Source organism: Nelumbo nucifera, chromosome 7 (genome assembly GCF_055504915.1).
Source record: "Nelumbo nucifera cultivar China Antique chromosome 7, China Antique-T2T, whole genome shotgun sequence".
Lineage (NCBI taxonomy): Eukaryota > Viridiplantae > Streptophyta > Magnoliopsida > Proteales > Nelumbonaceae > Nelumbo > Nelumbo nucifera.
In genome coordinates, this window is record NC_142655.1 from 32,742,153 (window position 1) to 32,762,733 (window position 20,581).

The window sequence follows — 20,581 nt, forward strand, 5'->3', positions numbered from 1 at the left end:
TCTCCATTAGCTCTGTAGAGTACACACCAGTTTGGGGAAATACTAAGTGTAGGTCTTCTCTTTTGCAAATTGTCCAAATTATTTAATGTTCCAAGAGAGGCTTCCCAACAAAGAGCTCCCACCTTAGGTGGTAGACCTATTCACGGGCCATAGTTTTCAAGGCGTCTAGGCGATTCTAGGCGACATTGGGGCGCCTAGTCGCCTAGTAGGCGATAAAAGTTTTATAATATAAAAAACTGACTTTTGGCTAGTTTCCTAGTTTTATATACCATCCAGCATGTATGTTAATTGAAAAAATAGCAATTCTCTTTATTAAGAACATTAAATTTCCTCTAAAAATGTGGCAAATCATCACATCTAAAAGATAAAAATCTTTTACATGTATTAATTTCATTATTTTCAAAAATAATACTACTATAATAAGTATTTAATAGAGCAAATTCATATTAATTAGTAGCTAAAGAAGGTTATTAACTTTATACGATAAATATTCAAGATAGAAAGTAAAATAGAAAAAAAACAAGGATGGAGTTTCTATTTTATTTAATTAGAGAGAGAATAGAAAAAAAGAACTTTATTATTCTATTCTTTCTTTCCTCTTTCTTTTCTTTCTATCCTTCTTTCTTTCTTTCTTTCTTTCTTTCTTTCTTTCTTTCTTTCTTTCTTTCTTTCTTTCTTTCTTTTTCTCTCCTCAAAACCATTTGATCTTTTAAATTTCAATAGTAAAACATTAAAACAAAGTATAATTGATATATATAGCATATAATAAAATGTATTAACACATACATTAATAAGATACATCAATATAAATGACATTATAAAAGGCGCCCGCCATGTAATTTTTGTCGCCTAGGCGGGCGCTTAGTCGCCTAGGCGATGCCTTGACAACTATGTCACGGGCCGGGCCGGGCCGGGCCAGTTTTTACCTCTACATTAACAAAATATGCTCAGGCCCGAGCCCAAGCCCGGCCCGACCATTGGGCCTAGGTCTTGATCCCGAGCCTGGCCCTCATATAAAGCCCGAAGCCTGGGCCCGAGCCCGAGCCCAACTAGAAATTTGGAGAAAAGATTTTTTTCCTTTTTAATTCAATTAAAAACTATTTTATTTATATTAAAAGACCTTAAAACCTAAAAAACTAATGAAAGGTCTCATTATTACTTGAAAAAAGAGAAGAAAAATGTATTATATATATGCTTTTTATTATATAAAATATATATTTGTTATATAATACATTATCAAGTTGGGCTTGGGCTTGGGCCGGACTTTTTTGAGAAAGTCCGAGCCCGACCCGCAAAAAAGGTTGGGCCCGATATTTTAGGTCCGAGCCTAAGCCCACGGGCCTGAAATTCTGTCCAAGCCTAACTTAGATCGGGCCGGGCCGGGCCGGCCCATCGGGCTACTTGGCCCATGAATAGGTCTATTAGGAGGGATGGGTTTGGACCAACTTTCTTTACAACGGAAAGGCTGAGAGTAAGAACATAATACAAAGAGAAGAAAGAAGCACAAGAGAACAATCCCAAAGGGTACAACAACGACACCCCTTCTCCTAGATTCTCTCTCTCTTCTTTTCTTCTCCCTTTCGAAGTCCGCCCGAATAAACACTATTCATCGCCCCTTTTCTCTTGACACCAAACTGAGGCAATGAACCAGCGGCAAATAGAACTTCCAATGCTAGTAATAGTGGAAACCTTTTCCTATCTCTGATATCTCTTAATCTCTCTTTCCCTCTCTCTTCCTCCTTTCTCCCCTCTTCTCTTTCTTTTCATCTTCTCGATACCGTACCCCTTGTTTTCCCCAAAATAGATTGTTGCTACAACTTTCAACAGCGGAAATATGCTCCTTCCCTCTCAATCCAATTTCATTTCCTCGAATATTCTCGTTAGTCCCTCATTATTTTGTTCTCTCCATTACTTTTCTACATCACTCTCATTCCCCTATCTCATTTACCTAACCTAAATATCCACCACTGCTGCAACTTATAACGGGGTAGAACACCACGCTCTCATTCATTCCCTATTCTCCTTCTACCCCTCTTGCTCTCTGTTGCATCCTATCTTCTCTAGTTTTTGACCCCAACCATTCCCTAAGTCCTCTATCCTCTGTTACTTTCATCGGTGGGTTGAAATTGACGACAACATTCATCTTGTAATATTAGGTTCCCCTTAGCTTTGAACAACAAACCTTGTCATCCCCACCAACATCTTGGTGAAATCTCCAAATTGCCACTATTTGAAGGTAGGCAGAACACTCACCCTGACGATCATGTTTTCTCTTCAAGCTCCAGTTAAAATCCATCAGTCGCGGTCGTTCACACTAATAGAAACAAACCCCTGTGGGAAAAGAAAACCCTAATTGGAGAGAAATCTCTCTCCTCCTAGTATCTCCCAACAGAGAGAAGATTGAATCGACCACTCCAGAAGGCCCAGAAAGGTCTAGAAAACTAACCGCCTTCTACAGAAAAATAAAAGAAGTCAAACAATACCTGTGCGCCCAAGATCAGACCAAGAACAAAGAGTCCAACTTTTCTAGGACTCTTCCCCGTACTCAAGTTCCTCCTGATTTTGATGCCAAAACGTAGATCACCTTCCTGATGACTCGACCTCACCAAAAAATCCAAGAACTGGGCAATCAATAGCAGATCGACCAGCCTCTTCTTACTTCATGCAGTCGGCTAATCTAGGGCTGCATGAGGATGCTTCAAGAACCCTAAACCTTGCTCTGATACCAAGTAAAAATCTGCTGGAATTTAAAAATATAAAAAATATAAAAGAAGAAGGTGTTTTCTTGAAGAGGAAAGAGAGAGAGAGAGATGTTGAAGAAGAGAAGAAGAAATAAGTAGGAGAGCAATAATCTGGCCGCCCCCTTCTCTTGTTATTTATAATAAAAAATATAAGAGTACAAAGACTACTATGCCCTTATAGGGCGGCAAAACATAAAACAGTATGTATAGGACTCAAAAACATAATAAAATTTGGACTCACATAACTGTTGTGGTCCCCACTACCTATCTAATAACTAACATAACACAACTATTCTAAAAACAACACAAGCAGTGGCTTCTACAGTCTCCACTAAGAACAAATTAGAAGTTGAATGGAAATCCCCACCGGATGGAGTGGTAAAATTGAACTTTGATGGCAGCTGCCAAGGTAACCCAGGGCCATCCGGAATTGGAGGGATTCTGAGAGATAAAGACAGCAATATGTTGTCTCTTTTCTCAGGACCAGTGGGTGAAGGTGATTCTGTAAGGGCAGAGCTACTAGCAGTGGTACAAGGTATACAGATGGCTAATCAATTAGGAGTGAACAATTTGTTAGTAGAAGGAGATTCCAAGGTAGTAGTGGGCTGGCTGAATAGCCCAGACACACAGTTTGTTGGGGCTACAGGGATCTGTTAAAGAAATTTAAATGGATGATAAGAAATACGACTGTTAGGTTCCAGTGGGTTAGCAGATCAGCAAATGTAATGGCCGATTCTCTGGCCAAGCAAGGGGTGTCAAGGAGTGATCTGTTTTGGGCTACTTTGTAATTTGTATCTCAGGTTTGGGCATGTTTAGTGTTTATGATTCAGTCCTTGGGGGAGGTAACATCTCGTGCCTCTTCCTAGGCTGCTTGTATTTCTGATATTTATTTTAATAAAATTACTCTCATTTATAAAAAAGAACTATTCTAAAAATGACGCAAAAACTGACTAATCTTCAACAAAAGGAATAACAGAATATTCCAAGGGGCACAAAAATCAACAAAACATATCTTTGACTGCGTAGCCATTAAAGTCATACATTGGCTGAAAGTAAGTGACTTATATAAAGATTTTTCAGTGGATGATATACAAAGGGGCTGATCAGCAGTGGCAAACTCTTCAACCAGACAGCCTGCCTTTCAGCCTTCTTGGACACCAGCAGCACAACAAAGGGTAAAATTAAATTTTGATGGAAGCTCCATGGGTAATCCAGGACCCTTGGGAGCTGGGGGAGTCTTTAGGGATGGGGAGGGCAGAATGGTGGCATTATACTCTGGTCCCATAGGAGTGGGAGACTCTACGAGAGCTGAAATTTTGGCTCTCCTATAGGGGTTGAGATTTGCCAAGCAATGGGAATTTCAGAACTAGGAGGTGAAAGGATACTCTAAATTGTTAATAGGGTGGCTGCAAACAAAGAAGTTGGGTGTATGGAAGTTTAGACAGCAAATAAGGGAAATAATCTGCTTGGCAAGGGAAGTTGGAGTAACATTCGAATGGGTAAGAAGATTGGCAAACTCTGTGGCAGATAGCTTGGCAAAACAGGGGACGACGCTCAGGGAAAACTTATTTTGGGCTGTACTGTAATTCTTGATGTTATTTGGGGTCAACACTCTTTGTCTGAGTGGTTGACAGTTTAAGATGTATATTTAATATCCTTAATGAAAGTTACCGTTTCCAATAAAAAAAATCCCAAAGGGTTAGGAATCCAAATGTAAGCATCAGGTTAGTTCACTTTGTTTCCAATTATTTTTCTAATGCTTTTGTAATAATGCAACATTTGTAATTTATTTGAAGGTGCTGGCATCTCAAAAGCGGTTAGAAAACAAATACAAAGCTGCAGAACAAGCTTCTGAAGATTGGTAACATTTGGCATGGAAGTCTTTAAATACTTAAAAGAGTCAATTTATGTGCTAATATTCTTTTAGATTTGTTTTATATAAAGGTATCGTAGGGCACAACTTGCTCTTCAGAAAGGAGATGAGGATCTTGCTCGTGAAGCTCTAAAGAGGCGTAAATCTTATGCTGTGAGTACTTATTTTAAAGCTTATCTTGCTTTTGAAACACAGTTAATTTGTAGTGAAAATTTTGATTTAACTTGGTAACATATGGTAGTAGCCTAGTAGGACATTAATATGACACATCATGCTCTATTCTTTTTTCTCTCATTCATGTTTGATAATTGAGTTTATCAAAATGAAAAGAGAGCTAGGATATGAACTCTTCTTTTCTATATTCCCAAAATTTACCCTCCCCCCTGTGGAATAGCAGTCGCCGTAAGGGGATGGAGTCTTTGATGCATAGTTTAAAGGTGCCAAGGTGAGGCTAAGCGACAGGAGGGCACCTTGTTGCCTAGTCATCTTGGCGATGGATTTTTTTTTTAAGTAAAATACATATATCCTAGGTTCCATAACCATATTTCCTTAATAATTATCCATAGTTGTTATAATAATAGTATAAACTTCATTTTTTTTTGATCAATAACTGAAACTCATTAGATTAAAAGAATTTAGTTACAACGCTCCAAAGAGAGATAAACAAGCTTAACTCTCTCTAGGAAGATAACAAAAAAGAAAAAAGTTACAGAACAGCCTAAAAGTATAAACTTCATTTTAAAGTATAGAAAACCAACATATTCATAAGAAAAAGAAGAAAAAAAAAGAAAAATTCAAAAAGTATTGGGGCTGAACCCCTATTATTTTATAGGAAAAGAAGAAAAGAAAAAGTGATATAATGTGTTGATTAGACAAAATTGTAAGCTCTTCCTTATTGTTTCAGGTTTTGAAGTCTTTGAGGGTTAAATACAGCATTTAACAATGCTTGTGTTTGATTAAACCTTAACAAATAAGAAAATAATAAAGAAAATTAGTATATAAACACACAAAATGAATATTTTAGTTTAATAATGTCTATTTCATAATTATAATCTCAACAAGTTAAGAATATGAAAGTATTTTATAACACAATGTATAAAACTGCTTGGCGATTAGGCGAGGCGAGCCTCTAAGGGAACCTTGTCGCCTAGGTGCTGCCTAGGCATCGCCTTGACAACTATGCTTTGATGTAGAGAGATAGTTGATAAATATCCTCACTCTTGAGGGAATCTATTAGTCCATTAATGTCTTGAAGGGCGCGGTTTAATGAGAAGTTGAATTTATAAGTAAAAGTATTGATATTAGTTCCAATAAATTAACAAATTTTTATGAAGCCAAAACCTTTGCAGTTTCTTTGGGTTCAAGGGGTTTGAGGTATTTGTTAGGCATCAAAAACTCCCTTGGCCAAGAGAGTGTGGTATGTCTTAGGGAATGTTCCAAAGAATATTCCTTGTTCAGTGTGTTTTGTGCCACATTTATATGGAAACTTAGTTTTCTAAATTTCTAATTGGGTTTATAAAAATTTGGGATGCACCGTGACATGAGAATGGTGTGATTTAATTGAACAAAGAAAGGGAGGGTGTTAGTTGCAGTTGCAGTGGATTAGTTAGAAAAGAAAGAGAGCAAGAGAAGAAAAGAAACAATAAAAGGGCCAAAAGTAATTGGTGCCTGATAACTCTATCATTGTTTATTACTATTTATAATCTTCCATAGACATAAGTTAGAAGAAAAGAAAATAAGAGAGAAAGAGTTTGAGGGCACAATCAATCAGTGGGTGGCACCCTCTCTTATTATTAGAGGTTCATGGGTCAGAGTTTCAATCGTGGTCAAATCGGAGGTTGAACTATGATGACGTAATTTTTATATATACACATATAAATTGTGAAATACTATATGTAATATATTTTACAAATAAATAATAGTGTAGTTGAATGTGGTGGATAGATGGCTTGTTCCTTATTTTTTAAAGCAAATGACTAGGGTTCAAGCCTCTTTAACTTTTATTTCTTTAAATTACATATGTATTAAAGCAATGTACACATTAAAGAGGCATAAATAAGCATGAATAAAGGAATAGCTTAACATAACAAGACATTGTACATGAATAAAAGGTTGGGCGGTTCAAATCTTTCCATTAACATTTTGAAAATTCCATCATTTAGTGACCTGGGCAGTTATATAAAACTGGGACTGGTTCACTAGTTCTCTGGTTAAACCCGTTGGCCAGCCGGTTTTGATCGGTTTTTAATGAATTCTGGTTCTTAGAGTGTGACCAAACTGGCAGGGGCATGAGTGATGGTTCAATTGGTCTGATCGGCCGGTTCCCTCCAATTTCCTAAACATTGATTATACTCCCCCTCAAGTTGGGCTATATATAGTGCATTCCCAACTTGTTAAATAACTCAGTATGGTGTGGGGTGTTCATGCTCTTAGTAAATACACCAACAAATTGATTTTTGGAGCCAACATAAGATAAACATATTTCACCCCTTTCAGGCTTTTTTACTTCTTATAACTTTTATATGCTGAATTGGGTTGTGAGCAATGTTTATAGAAGCCTTCATGTCACAATACAATGACATGGGAGATGTCATAGGAAAGCCTAACTCAATCTATAGATTCCTCAACCAGAAGATTTACTGACCCTATAGTTGGCTTCAACACTATTTCTCACCACAACTACTTGCTTCTTACTTCTCCAAGTAACTAAATTAACAGTAGTGGGCCTTCTATCAATAAAGGATCAGGCTCAGTCAGCATTAGTATATTTCTATACATGAGGATGTCCATGCTTGTAGAAAATCAATCCTCTTCTTGGGTGTTTCTTTAAGTACCTAAGTACATGGTCTGCAACAGCTAGATGAGTTGTTGTAGGGGAATGCATATATTAGCTTACAAAACCCACTACATAAGCAATGTCCAGTCTATTTTTTTTTGATCAGTAATAGGAGAATTTCATTAATTATGCAAAAAGATACAATGGAGCACCACGGAGAGAGATAAACTCTCTTAACTATCTCCTAGGTGATAGCTGATTACACAAGTTACAACACTGCCCAGAAAAGTTGATCCCTTTCCACCCCTTGTTTTGCCAAAGCATCAGTAAAAACATTTGCACTCCTTTTTTCCCACTGCAGCTTAAACTCTATATTTTGTGTTATACAATTGAATTCTTTTTTCATGAACAAAGTTCCACCATCCAATCTCCTCTTTTTGCAGCCAATTCACTACCAACTTTGAATCCCCTTCATTGATCAACCTACTAATGTGCACAGCTCCTTTGCTTTTTAAATTTCTTCCATCATGGCCAAGATTTCCACCCTCGGTGAATCAATGACCCACCTCTATTGGGCCCGAGTAGAGTGCAATAATTCTTCCCTCATTCCGGAGAACACCTCCAATGCTTGGAAGGACCTGAATTCCCCTCGTTACCACTAAAATTCAACTTAATAAATCCCCAAGGAGGTGAGGACCAGGTCGGCCTGGTGACAATTTGTGGAAATACCTTCAAAAATGCTCAAAGATTTAACCCATTGGACCACTCTGGTGGTAATAGTTTCAATGATCGCTTCTCTACTCCTTCCTTATCTGAAAAGACTCTTTGGTTCCTTTCTTCCTGTTGAAATAGTTTATTTTATGTCTTATTTATTATTTTCTGTCTTGTTAGGGTCTGTTTAGTTGTTTTAAAGTCTTTTTTATTTTCTGTTATTGTACTTTACTTACAGAAGGGGCATAAGGGTCTTTTCCCTTTTATTTTAGACGCCCTATAAATATTAATAGAAGCTGGTGCCGCCAGCACTATTCCATTGTCACCAATCTCTCCTCTTCTCTTCTATCTTCTCTCTTCTTCTTCTCTTCTCTTTCTCTCTTGTTTCTAGTCGGTCATATTGTCAAGATGGTATCAGAGCAGGATTATTGACTGTGAGAGCAGATCGAACAAGTTTTCTTTCCTCTCAACTTGCTGAATCTGGGTGGAACAGAGAACTGAATCTGGGCTGATCAAAACTGATCTACGACTGGTACAGTCCTTTTTTTTTTCTCTTTTTCCTTCCTTGGTCGTGTACCAAGAGAATAAAACGAATGAATCTGAACTACTGAATGTTGTCAGACCTTTGTGAGGTTTATACCTCTTCTGTTTTGGAACGTGTGATCCTGTACCTGTGAAAAGGAGACTGTAGGTCACGGATGACCTGTTTTCTCTAGTTTTTTGGCTTGATTACAAGTGTGTAAGGATCTCTCCTGATGATCAATGTTCTTAGACCTTCTGCAAAGTTAGTAGGTTGGGACTTTTAAACCGTACAGGTCTGAAAATCAGTTTGATCTTGCCTTGTTTTTCTGGAAACTGGTGCTGTTTTTTTGTGCTCAGATTGAGTCCAAACCGAAGTGTGTGTGTGGACTGATTACTTGTGTGTGGACCAATTTATTTTCTGGTGTAAGGAGGGATCCTAAGTTGAGTGTTGAGACTGAAATTCTGTTTTGACCATGTCCTCTAGAATTCTGCTACTTCGGGGGTTTCAGGAAGTCAAAATGGAGTGAGTGGGGGAATGGATATGAGTTTCCCCATGGTTGTAATTCCCTTCGATGGACTAAACTACCTTGAATGGTCTAGGGGAATAAAACTCTACATCATTGCTAGGGGGAAAATATGATACATCAATGGGAAAGTGAAGGAACCGAAGAATGCAAGTGCTGAATATGATAGGTGGAACCAAGAAAATAGTATGGTGATGTCATGACTCTTGGTTTCCATGCTGCCACAGGTAAGAAAGACATTCATGTGGGCTGAAACAACTTATGAAATATGGGAACAAGCAAAATCCACCTATTCAAGCAAAGTTACATGTCAAGATATACCAACTGCAAGCTGAATCCTCTACTTGCAAGCAGGGGGAGAGGAGTCTCTCAGTGTACTACTCAGATCTGATATCGATCTAGAAAGAATTGGATCACTATCAAAATGTGAATTAGAAGTGTGATGAAGATGCAAAGGCGTACAAGTTACTTGTCTCTCAACAACGGGTATTTGCTTTTCTCTTGGGGTTGAACCCTTCATATGAGTCCATTAGGGTGCAGATCTTGGGAAGTAAAGACTTGCCATCAGTTCAGGAGGTTTATGCCTTCGTCCAGTCAGAAGAGAGTAGAAGAAGTGTGATGAATTGTAAAGAGGGGGAGCCAGTTGCCCTAGCTGTCCGGGGAAGTACAGATTCTAATGTTGGAGGCTCCTTTAAGAAGGGTGATTCTCAGAAGAGAACATATGACAAAAGTAAAATTTGGTGCACTCGTTGCCAGAAGACAAGACACACCAGAGATACATGTTGGGATCTCCATGGAAAACCTAAATGGGCACAAGAATTGGGCAAGAAGTCAACAACTGATTAGGGTAAGAAACCAATCCACCAGAATCAGAAAAAGTATAATTCAGCTAATATGGCATCTCAAGAGACTAGTCCCATGGTAACTTAGGAAAGGCATCCCAGTTCTGACCCTAAGGAATCATACATTCGATTCCCCTTGGATAATTGACTCTGGAGCCTCAAACCACATGACCGGTAAATCAAATTTATTTCAGGCATACAACCTTCTCTCTGGGAGAGATAAGGTGAGACTGGCTGATGGTTCATTCTCCACCATAGCTGGCCAAGGAACCACATATCTCTCCCACTCGGCCTTATCCTCTCTAATGTGTTGCATGTTCCTAAATTGCCTATAAATTTACTCTACATTAGCAGTATTACTCATTCTTTGAATTATTCAGTTACTTTTTTTCCATCTTCATGTGTGTTTTAGGATTTGGCCTCGGGGAAGACGATTGGTAGAGGAAGCATGGTGGATGATCTCTACATGTTGGAGAATAAAGTTGGTCTTGTGGTTACAAAGTCATTGAGAGTCAAGCCTATTTATGGCACAGTCGTCTTGGTCATTTTTCTTTTGAGTCATTAAAAGTTATGTTTCCAGAGTTGTTTAAGTCTTTGTCAGTTAGTCAGTTGCAGTGTTAGACATGTCAATTGAGTAAACATTGTAGAAGTTCTTTTCCTTTAAGAAATAAAAGATCTGAATTTCCATTTCATATTGTCTATTCTGATGTTTGGGGCCCTGTTACTCTACCTATCGAGGCTGGATATAAGTACTTCATTACTTTGATTGATGATTACCTTAGATATACTTGGGTTTACCCTATGCAATATAGAGATGAAGTGCCCAAAATTGTGAGACTTTCAATGCATGGTGTTCACTCAATTCCAAATTGAAATTCAAATTTTTTCCAGTTGGACAATGAAAAAAAAAGTACTTCCATAGTGATCTCATGGAATTCTTTGCTTCGTGTGGATCTCTTCAACGAAGCTCTTGTGCTAGGACACCCCAACAAAACAATGTTGTTGAAAGGAAAAACTGTCACCTTCTCGAAGTAGCTCGTGGCTTATTACTCCATATGAATGTTCCAAAAGGTTTTTGGATGGATGCTGTTCTGTATGCTATATACATCATCAACCGTATGTCATCTCGGTTACTAGAGTATAAGGTCCCACATCAACTTTTGTTTCCTACAGCTCTATTGTCTCCCATTCCAGTGCGTGTTTTTGGGTGCCGTTGTTTTATTCATAACTTGTCTCCTACTCGGGGTAAACTTGATCCTCGTGCTATTCCTTGTGTTTTCCTTGGTTACCCTTTATCTCAAAAGGGGTATTGTTGCTATGATCCCACCTCTCGCAAGTACTATGTCTCCGTAGACGTATCCTTCTTGGAGAATAAACCTTTCTTCTCGGTTTCTCCTCAAGGGGAGGGTAGGCTTGAGGAGAAACACACCCAGGCTCAGACTCAACTACCTCCTCTTCCTATCCTCCTCCATTCCGTGTCTTTCTTTGCCGTCACAAAAGCCAACAGAGTTCAAGAGCCGTAGAACCTGACACTATGCAACCAACATCACTGGACTCTCTAGAGGCAGATCCTCCTCATATGCCAGGTACACTTGTTCCTATTGATATGCCTGAACCTCTCAATGTTGATTCCCCTGTCATTAATGATCTTGGTGTTCCTCTTGCTAAGAGAAAGGGTGTTAGATCATGTATTACTAATCATCCTATCTCTCACTTTGTGTCCTATGACCATATCTCACCTTCATATCATGCATTCCTGTCTTTGTTGGCAATATCCCTATTCCTAAGAATGTGGCAGAAGCTTTATCCAAACTTGAATGGACAGATGCAATGAAGGAAGAAATTGATGCATTGCACAAAAATGGCACTTGAGAGTTGGTGGATCTTCTTGAAGGGAAGGAACCAGTGGGATGCAAGTGGGTGTTCACAATGAAGCATAAGGCTAATGGAACTGTTGAAAGGTATAAGGCCAGACTGGTGGCAAAAGGTTTTACACAGGTATATGGAGTAGACTATGCAGAGGCATTTGCTCCAGTAGCCAAGATGAACTCTATCATGATTCTTCTCTCATTGGTAGCAAATCTTGACTAGGAACTTCACCAATTGGACATTAAGAATGCTTTCTTGAAGGTGACTTAGAAGAGGAAGTATACATGACCCAACCTCCAGGTTTTTGTGCCAAAGGCCGTGAGCAGAAAGTGTGCAGGTTAAAAAAATCTTTATATGGTTTGAAACAATCACCTCGGGCCTGGTTTAGTAAGTTCTACTTAGCAGTTCAACAGATGGGGTTCCAACAATGCCAGTCAGACCACAATATATTTGTGAAGAAAGGTGAAGGGAAAATTGTAGCTTTAATTGTGTATGTGGATGACATAGTGATCACAGGAGACTGAGAGACCGAAATACAGAAACTGAAGAAATTCTTAGCCACTCAATTTGAGGTGAAAGATTTAGGACCATTACATTATTTCCTTGGAATTGAAGTTTCCTACTCTCAAAAGGGCATCTTTATTTCCCAATGGAAATATGTACTGGACCTATTAGAAGATACAGACAAGCTAGGGGTGAAACCAATTGACTCGCCAATTGAACCTAACCATCAGTTGGGAGACAGTCAGGGGGAGTTCTTGAAAGATGTGAAGAAGTTTCAGAGATTTGTAGGGAGACTCTTATATTTGTCTATGACCAGACCTGATATTGCTTATGCAATGGGTGTCCTTAGTCAGTTCAAGCACAACCCTAGGACAACTCACTTTGAAGCCGCAGAGAGAATCCTTATATACCTCAAGAAATTTCCAGGAGCTGGTTTGTTGTTCCAGATACATGGACATTTAAAGGTGAAAGTATATACTGATGTTGATTGGGCAGGGGCAGTCAATGACCGAAAGTCCACCAGTGGGTATTGTACCTTTGTAGGAGGTAACTTGGTCACTTGGAGGAGTAAGAAGCAAAGTGTGGTGGCTAGATCCAGTGCTGAAGCAGAATACAAAGCTATGTCTCATGGAGTTGCTGAAATCATGTGGATAAGAAACTTGTTAGGTGAACTGGGTTTTGCAGTCAACAACCCTATGTCACTCTATTGTGACAATAAAGTTGCTATCAACATTGCTGCTAATCCAGTCCTCCATGATAGGACGAAACACATTGAAGTGGATAAGCATTTTATTAGAAAAAAACTTGTGAGTGGAGAAGTATGCATTCCATATGTCATAGAGGAATAGCTTGCAGACATCTTCATCAATGGTCTTCAACATGTGTGGCATAATAATTTGTGTGACAAGTTGGGCATGATTGACATCTATGCTCCAACTTGAGGGAGAGTGTTGAAATAGTTTATTTTATGTCTTATTTATTATTTTCTGTCTTGTTAGGGTCTGTTTGGTTGTTTTAAAGTCTTTTTTATTTTCTGTTATTGTACTTTACTTAAGCAGGGGCATAAGGGTCTTTTTCCCTTTTATTTCAGACGCCCCATAAATGTTAGTAGAAGCTGGTGCCGCCAGCACTGTTCCATTGTCGCCAATCTCTCCTCTTCTCTTCTATCTTCTCTCTTCTTCTCTTCTCTTTCTCTCTTGTTTCTAGTCGGCCATATTGTCGAGACTTCCCAAGCATTGGACACACAACCGCCCTTGTACACCTCCACAGAATTCTCCCCCTTCTCTTCCTCTAGTTGACATAGGTAGAACCGAACAAACTTTGAACATTTGGTGGGGCATTCGACCTGCACCCAAACAAAGAGAGAAACATACCCAAATAATTGAAATGAAAGAGTGGGAGATTAATAAGTGGTAGCAAGTCTCACCATTTGCCTCTCAAAGGATGCACCAATTGGGAGAAAGACACCTATTTTATCTCTTTCTTTGAAGAAGATAACAAGTATTGATTCTTTCCAAGAAAACTTCCCAACAAAAACCACTAACTCTAGGGGGAATAGGCTTGTTCCAAACCTCCTTAACCGGAAAAAGCATCATAAAGCTATCTAAAGGTTGGGTTAGGGCAGAAAAGAATGAATCACAAGAAAAGAATTACATGATGCAATACACCAAATCCTACTATCTGACTCTGAAGGGTTCAGGAACACTCCATATAAACAATGAAGTAACAAAACATTATCTAATCCAGCATCTCTGAGCCCCCTTCTAAACCCTATATTCTAGGCATAGCTTGAGTTCGAACTAGAAGGTAACAAGAAGGAAGACATAGGTTCATTCTTAAGGTTAGACAAGTTAAAAGAGATGGAAATTATTCCTTCAATGGTGAGTCACCCAGCCACACATGTTCCCAAAATTTAACAAGGTTTCCAAAGCATAGGTTGTATTTGATGAAGGGTAGGAACATTGGAAGAATATCATGGATGGATTTCCAAGGTGAAGCTCTTGTTGCTTTGGTCCATAGTCTACATCCCACCCATTAGCCGCAAGCCCATTAATGCTAATAATTACCTTTCCCAGAATTTATCCTTTTCTGTTGGCAATCTCCATAACCATTTTCCCGAAAGAGCTATATTCCTTTTTTTCCTTATCACCTAGACCAGCAAATTTCTTACTTCTTCTCACCACCTCCAAATGAACCCTATGATCCTTCTCCTCTCCTGGCTTCCATAGAAAATCCCTAATCAATTTTCCAAACTTCTACTCACCCCTTTTGGAATTTTGAATATTGACAAATAGTACACCAACAGATCGGCCAAAGTAGACCTAATTAATGTGATCCTCCCCCAAGGATAAATAGATTTTTTTCTAGGAGACCAACCTTTTTGTAAATCTCTCAACCACTAGATTCCAAAAGCTAGCACTTCTTGGATTATCACCCAAAGGTAGCCCCAAATAGATCAAAGGCCATTGAGACGTAATACAACCTAGGGTTTTGGTACTTTCTGATATCTCCCTTTATTCCATATTTGTCCTTGAAATACAACTCTTGTGAAGACTCACCTTTAAATTTGACATTTTCTCAAACAATTGAATCACCCATTTCAAGTTTCTGATCCACCTAATATCTCCCCCTTCACAGAACAAAATAGTATCATTTGCAAATTATAAGTGAGTGATTGTCACACCCTTCCTATCAACTCTCCATCCCCACACCTTCTAGAATTTGCCCTAGAGATTAGTCTTCCAAGGACATCCACAATCAGAGTAAAGAGGAATGGGGATAGTGGGCCCCATTCACCAAGATAGTGTAGTGACAAGTCTTGATGCACCCTCAACCCATTTACACCATCTGTCTCCAAGGCGAGAGCTTCTTAGAACCTCCATCCAACAACCCCAATCTACCAAATCATAGGCCTTCTCCAAATCCAGTTTACTAACAAAACCTTTTTTTTTTCCCACCTTTCTCATTTCCTCAACACTTTTGTTGGCAATGATTTCCTTTCTTTCAGAAGTGCCCCTTGATTTGGGGAAACAATGGTAGGAAGAACACATCTTATCCTTTGAGAGAGTACCTTTGTAGTTATTTTGTATAGGCTATTAACCAAGCTGATAGGTCTGAAATCTCTAGGATGAACATCCTCAACCTTCTTTGGAATCAAGGCAATGAAAGCGGAGTTCAACCTGGGATTAATCACTTCTCCTAAAAAATTCATTGAAAACTCCTTAAATATCCTTTTTTAAGATCTCATAACAATCTTGGTAAAATGCCATTGTTTAATTAGTTAGCCGGGAACACAGCTTATTTGTTAGAAGCTGTTAGAGTAGTAGTTTATTTTTTTGTTAAGTTGTAAGCACCAGCCGGCCTATTAAGAATAAAAGTTAATGAGAGGGGGCGGCCAGCATTATTGGCTTCTCTTCTTTTCTCCATTCTTTCTTCTTCTCTTCTCTTCTGCACAAATTCTCTCGTCTTTTATATCTTTTTTAGTTTTCTGCTGATTAGGGTATTCTCTTTGTCTGACATAGTGGCAGTGGCAATTCCTATCACAATGATCACTTGTTCTGATCCTACTCTTATCTCCTCCTACACACCCAGGTAATTTACCTCTGATAGGGCATCATTAGTTGGCATATCAAAAGCACAAGATTTGAAACCTGGTAGAATGCCATTATGGGGTGGTGACGTTTGGGTGGAAATCAAGGGAGGTGTCTAATTCTTACGGGGTGAGTGTATGGAAAGGAATAATAGGGTTCAATTGGGAGTTCAGGAGTTTGGTTTGATTCAATGTTGGAGATGGTGCTAGAGATTCTGGGAGGATGATTGGAGTGGAGTTGGGAAGCTGTGTGAGGCTTGCCCGAGGTTATACAGGCTGTTGAGCATCAACTAAGGATTGATCAATGCTATGAAGTCAGTGGTGAGAAGGTGATTTGGTGCCCAAAGTTTAGAAGACCACTGCAGGGATCAAGAAATGGAGGAATGCATTCTGTTGCTGGAAAATTCTCAGTAAAGTCCTACTTGGCCCTTATCAAAGACCATCAGATCATAGAACAGGCAGAAGGAATGTGGGGGAATCCAGCCCCATCAAGGGTGGAAGATTTTGTGTGGTTGGCCTCCTTGGATAGTATCTAAGTTGCAGACCACTTGAAGATTAGAAGCATCAGCATGATGAGCTTTTGCTATATGTTCAAGATGGAAGAGGAGTCAGTGTACCACTTATTTTTCTCATGCAAGGTTGCCAATTTCATTTGGAAGATTTACTCTGTGCTCTTCGGTGTTAGTCTTTCAGCCAAGTTCCACTACTGAAATCTTTTCATGTTGGCCAAGATTTAGAGGGAGCAATAAGGCTAGGATAGTCTGGAGCTGCATACCTTTTGCAGTGTGTTGGGCTATCTGGAATAAAAGGAACAGAATGTTATTTAATAACAAGTCCAAGAGCATTGAGATGCTAGTTGCTTCAGTCGGTAGACTAGTGACTGATTGGGTATGGATCCTCCATGTTTTGCTTAAATCAATAGAGCAGATTTGGGGGAGAGCTTCTGGGATGTGCTTGAAATTCAAGCTTGTAATGCTGAAAGTTTTTTTGTGGCTTAGTGATCTATTGGTGTGTCTCTCGGACACCCATTGGGATTGTAATGTTCTTTTTCCTTTTTAATGAAATATTTTATCTTTATTCTTCAAAAAAAAAAAAAGAATACCATTATCAAGTCTAAGGATCATATGCAACAATCCAAATGCTCCACCAGTCATTAAATCTAGGATCCATCTGAAAGTGGTCTAGTTCAGTTTTTTCTAAACACCCATGCTTGTGTCTTGAGTCATCACTTTGGCAGTAGAGACTGACTGCCCTTTCTCACAAAGCAGTTCTTGCATGTCAACCTTTTCAGGATGAATAACCCATGCTTATCCATTGGTTGGGAATAGTTTAGTCTGCATACTGATTGTGTTGGTCTCAATCATTTCTATGATTAATATAATCCTAAAATGTAGATCAAGGGTTACTAGGAATGGCAACAAGGTGGGGTGGGGCCAGGTTTTGCATACCCTGTCTCTGACCCCAAACTCAAATACCCTCCCCTTCCCTGCCCCATACCCCAATGGGGCTAGAAATCCCAACCCCATCCCTGACCCGTGGAGAATGGGGATCCCCAAATTTGCCCTGCCCCACCGTTGTCATTTTTAATCGGGGCAGGTTCGGGGCCGGGGTTGGGACAAGGTGGACAAATACCACCCTTCCCCATCCCCAGTAACTAGAGTTTCAGGTTTCCCTGAAACCAGCTCCAAACCCAATCAATGGTCAAGAAAGCCACCCTGACTGGGGTGGGTGGGTCAATTTGCTATCTCTAAGGAGCAAGGATTAGCTGAATGTGATGGCTATTCAGCAGGCTGTGGAACCAATGATAATGTTCCATGCCAGTAATAAAATACATGGGACCCGCACCTTTCATAGTGGAACATTTTCATTGGTTCCACAGCTCACTGAACAGACATCACGTTCAGCTAATCTGAATTCTTCTCTAAGGGCTATCATAGAAACACACACCCAATGAAACATGTGATTGTAAATGAAATTGTTCTTTTATTCCTAATAAAAGCAGTGTTTTAAAAGCGCAAGGAGCAAAAAAAGCGCAAGGGCCAATTTGTGCCTGAGGTGCAAGGCGTAAGGCAAGGCGCACGCCTTTTTAAGAAAGGCACAAAATTACAAAAAAAGCTAAAAAATAAAAAAAGTCAGAAAATTAAAAAAATGCCAAAAAATTAAAAAAATGCAAAAAATAAAAAAATATTAAACATAATGTTAATAAAAAATATAAACTTAAATTTGAAAATAAATGTTTTAGAAAACCTATTATCTAAAATTAAAATACATAAACATAACATGTAAAGCGTATTCAAATGAAAATTTAAAAATAAAAGCAAACATATAAAGCATTTTCAAGCATGTAAAACCCATAATCTCTTTTTTTCCTTAATTGCATTGCTTCAAGTAGCTAACGTGATGTAAAACATATTGAATTCTTGATTCTATGAGTTACCTTTGTACCACGCCCATTTAGGCAAGCCTGAACAAGTCTATGTTAGGGTCTGAAATTCTTGTTTCTCACATAAAAAATAATGATTTTATAACTTTCATTGCCTTTTAAGAAGATATATTATTGCGATGAATGAATGAACAACATTAGCAAACAGGGGGTTCTCGAATAATGTTGTTCATTATAAAAATAATGATTTTATAACTTTCATGTTAGGGTCTGATATTTTATTGCTAATGTTCATTCATTCATTGCAATAAACTATCTTCTTGAAAGGCAATGGTTATAAAATCATTATTTTTTATGTGAGAAATAAGAATTTTGGACCATAACATAGACTTGTTTAGGCTTGCTTCGAGGGGCATGATCGGGGGTTCGGGGGCGGAGCCCCCGACTCAGCAATTAGACTCAAAAAAAGCAAAAAGTGCAAAATTTTAAGAAGGTGCACGCCTGGGATGAGGCACAAGGCGCATCAGATGCATGCCTGGGTGTGCCTAGGACTTGGGCGAGGCGCATACCCCAAAATGCGCCTCAACTGTGCGCCTAGGCGTGCCTTAGGCACACCTTTTAAATCACTGAATAAAAGTAATGTACATCAGTGCATATCATATTGGATCTAGTCTTTTAAAAGTGCAAGGGGCAATTTGTGCCTGGGGTGCAAGGTGCAAGGCAAGACAAGACATGCCTTTTTGAAGCAAGGCGCGAAAATACAAAAAAATGCCAAAGAAATAAAAGAAATGTCAGAAAATTCAAAACAATGCCAAAAAATTAAAAAAAATTGCAAAAAAAATATTAATAAAAAATATAAACTTAGATTTTAAAATAAATGTTTTAAAAAAGCTATTATCTAAAATTAAAATACATAAACACAACATGTAAAGTGTATTCAAATGAAAATTTAAAAATAAAATCAAACATATAAAACATTTTCAAGCATGTAAAATCCACAATCTCTTTTTTTGCTCAATTGCATTACTTCAAGTAGCTAATGTGATGTAAAACATATTGCATTCCTGATTCTACGAGCCACCTTTGTACCAAGCCCCTCGAGGTCAAGGAAAGCCCAAACAAGTCCATGTTAGGGTCTTAAAGGCAATTAAAATTATAAAATTGCTGCCTCAGGTCGTCAGGTGTGCCTTTTTAAATCGCTGATTGGATCCTGAGGTCATAAACTACCCAATAGGCTGAATCATGTCTACTTCTCTCAGATCTCCATTTAAGAAGGCATTTTTGAGTCCAACTAATGGAGATGCCACTCAAAATTTGCAGCAAGAGATGATAGAGCTATTATGGAGTTCATCATAGCAATAGGTGCACATGAGAGTCATTGTAATCCACCCTATACATTTGAGAGAAGCCCTTTGCAACAAGTCTAGCTTTGTATCTCTCTATAGATTTATAGTTCAATTTTAACAGAAAAGACCTACTTGCACCCCACCGGTTTCTTTCTCTCAAGAAGATCCACTAGTTCCCTTATATGATTTTTATGTAGGGCTCTAATTTCTTCTAACATAGCGCTATTCTGCTCAGGTATCTGCTTAGCCTTTGCAACCTTTTTGGGAATAGAAGCAGTACAAATGACAGAAAAAAAGTTACAATAGGATGGGGACAATTTATTGCAAGTGGCAAAATTAGCAATGGGCTGTCTAGTACAGGAGCAAGACACTGTTGAGTCTCCTTCTCTGGGTTGCAGAGGAATTGTTCTGGCAAGGGTGAACTCACAGGAATGGTTGTGGTAAATCCTATCCCCAGGACACATCACCGTTGAGTCTCCTTCCTCTGGGCCGGACAGTGTCTCTTCGTTGCTTGTCTAGGATTGGCCTCTGGCTGCTGGGATATAGTCTGCATCTTGGTCTGATGGCAATAAAGGGTTCATGGTCCCATCTTCTGGAAAGCTCTTTCATTATCAGATTTTCTCATCTTCTGCAATATGGAGTTGGTTCCTTTTGTTTAATTTTATTAATAAAGTTTAATTTATACTCAAAGGAGAAAGTAATATCTGATCCCATGCATCTTTGAGATTTAAGACAACATAATACATTTACTATTGCTCGATGGAAAAGGTTTTCTCAACACAGATAGCATGGCTGATTCATGTCACTGATTGCTGATGTCTTTGCGCATAGTAACTGAACCTTTTCATCTGCTCATAGTAGTTAACTTTTGGTTTGATTTTGTATATATCCGTTTTCCCTT

General features: G+C 38.7%; 1 protein-coding gene across 1 annotated transcript in view; it reads left to right on the top strand.

Annotated features, from left to right (window-relative positions):
- Nucleotides 1-20,581, top strand: part of LOC104598282 (membrane-associated protein VIPP1, chloroplastic-like) — a 39,929-nt gene that overhangs the window by 8,663 nt on the left and 10,685 nt on the right. Inside the window, exons 4-5 of the mRNA XM_010260268.3 lie at nucleotides 4,538-4,602; nucleotides 4,686-4,767. Of these exons, the coding sequence (XP_010258570.1) occupies nucleotides 4,538-4,602; nucleotides 4,686-4,767 (147 nt within the window). The remainder of the gene's footprint in view (nucleotides 1-4,537; nucleotides 4,603-4,685; nucleotides 4,768-20,581) is intronic.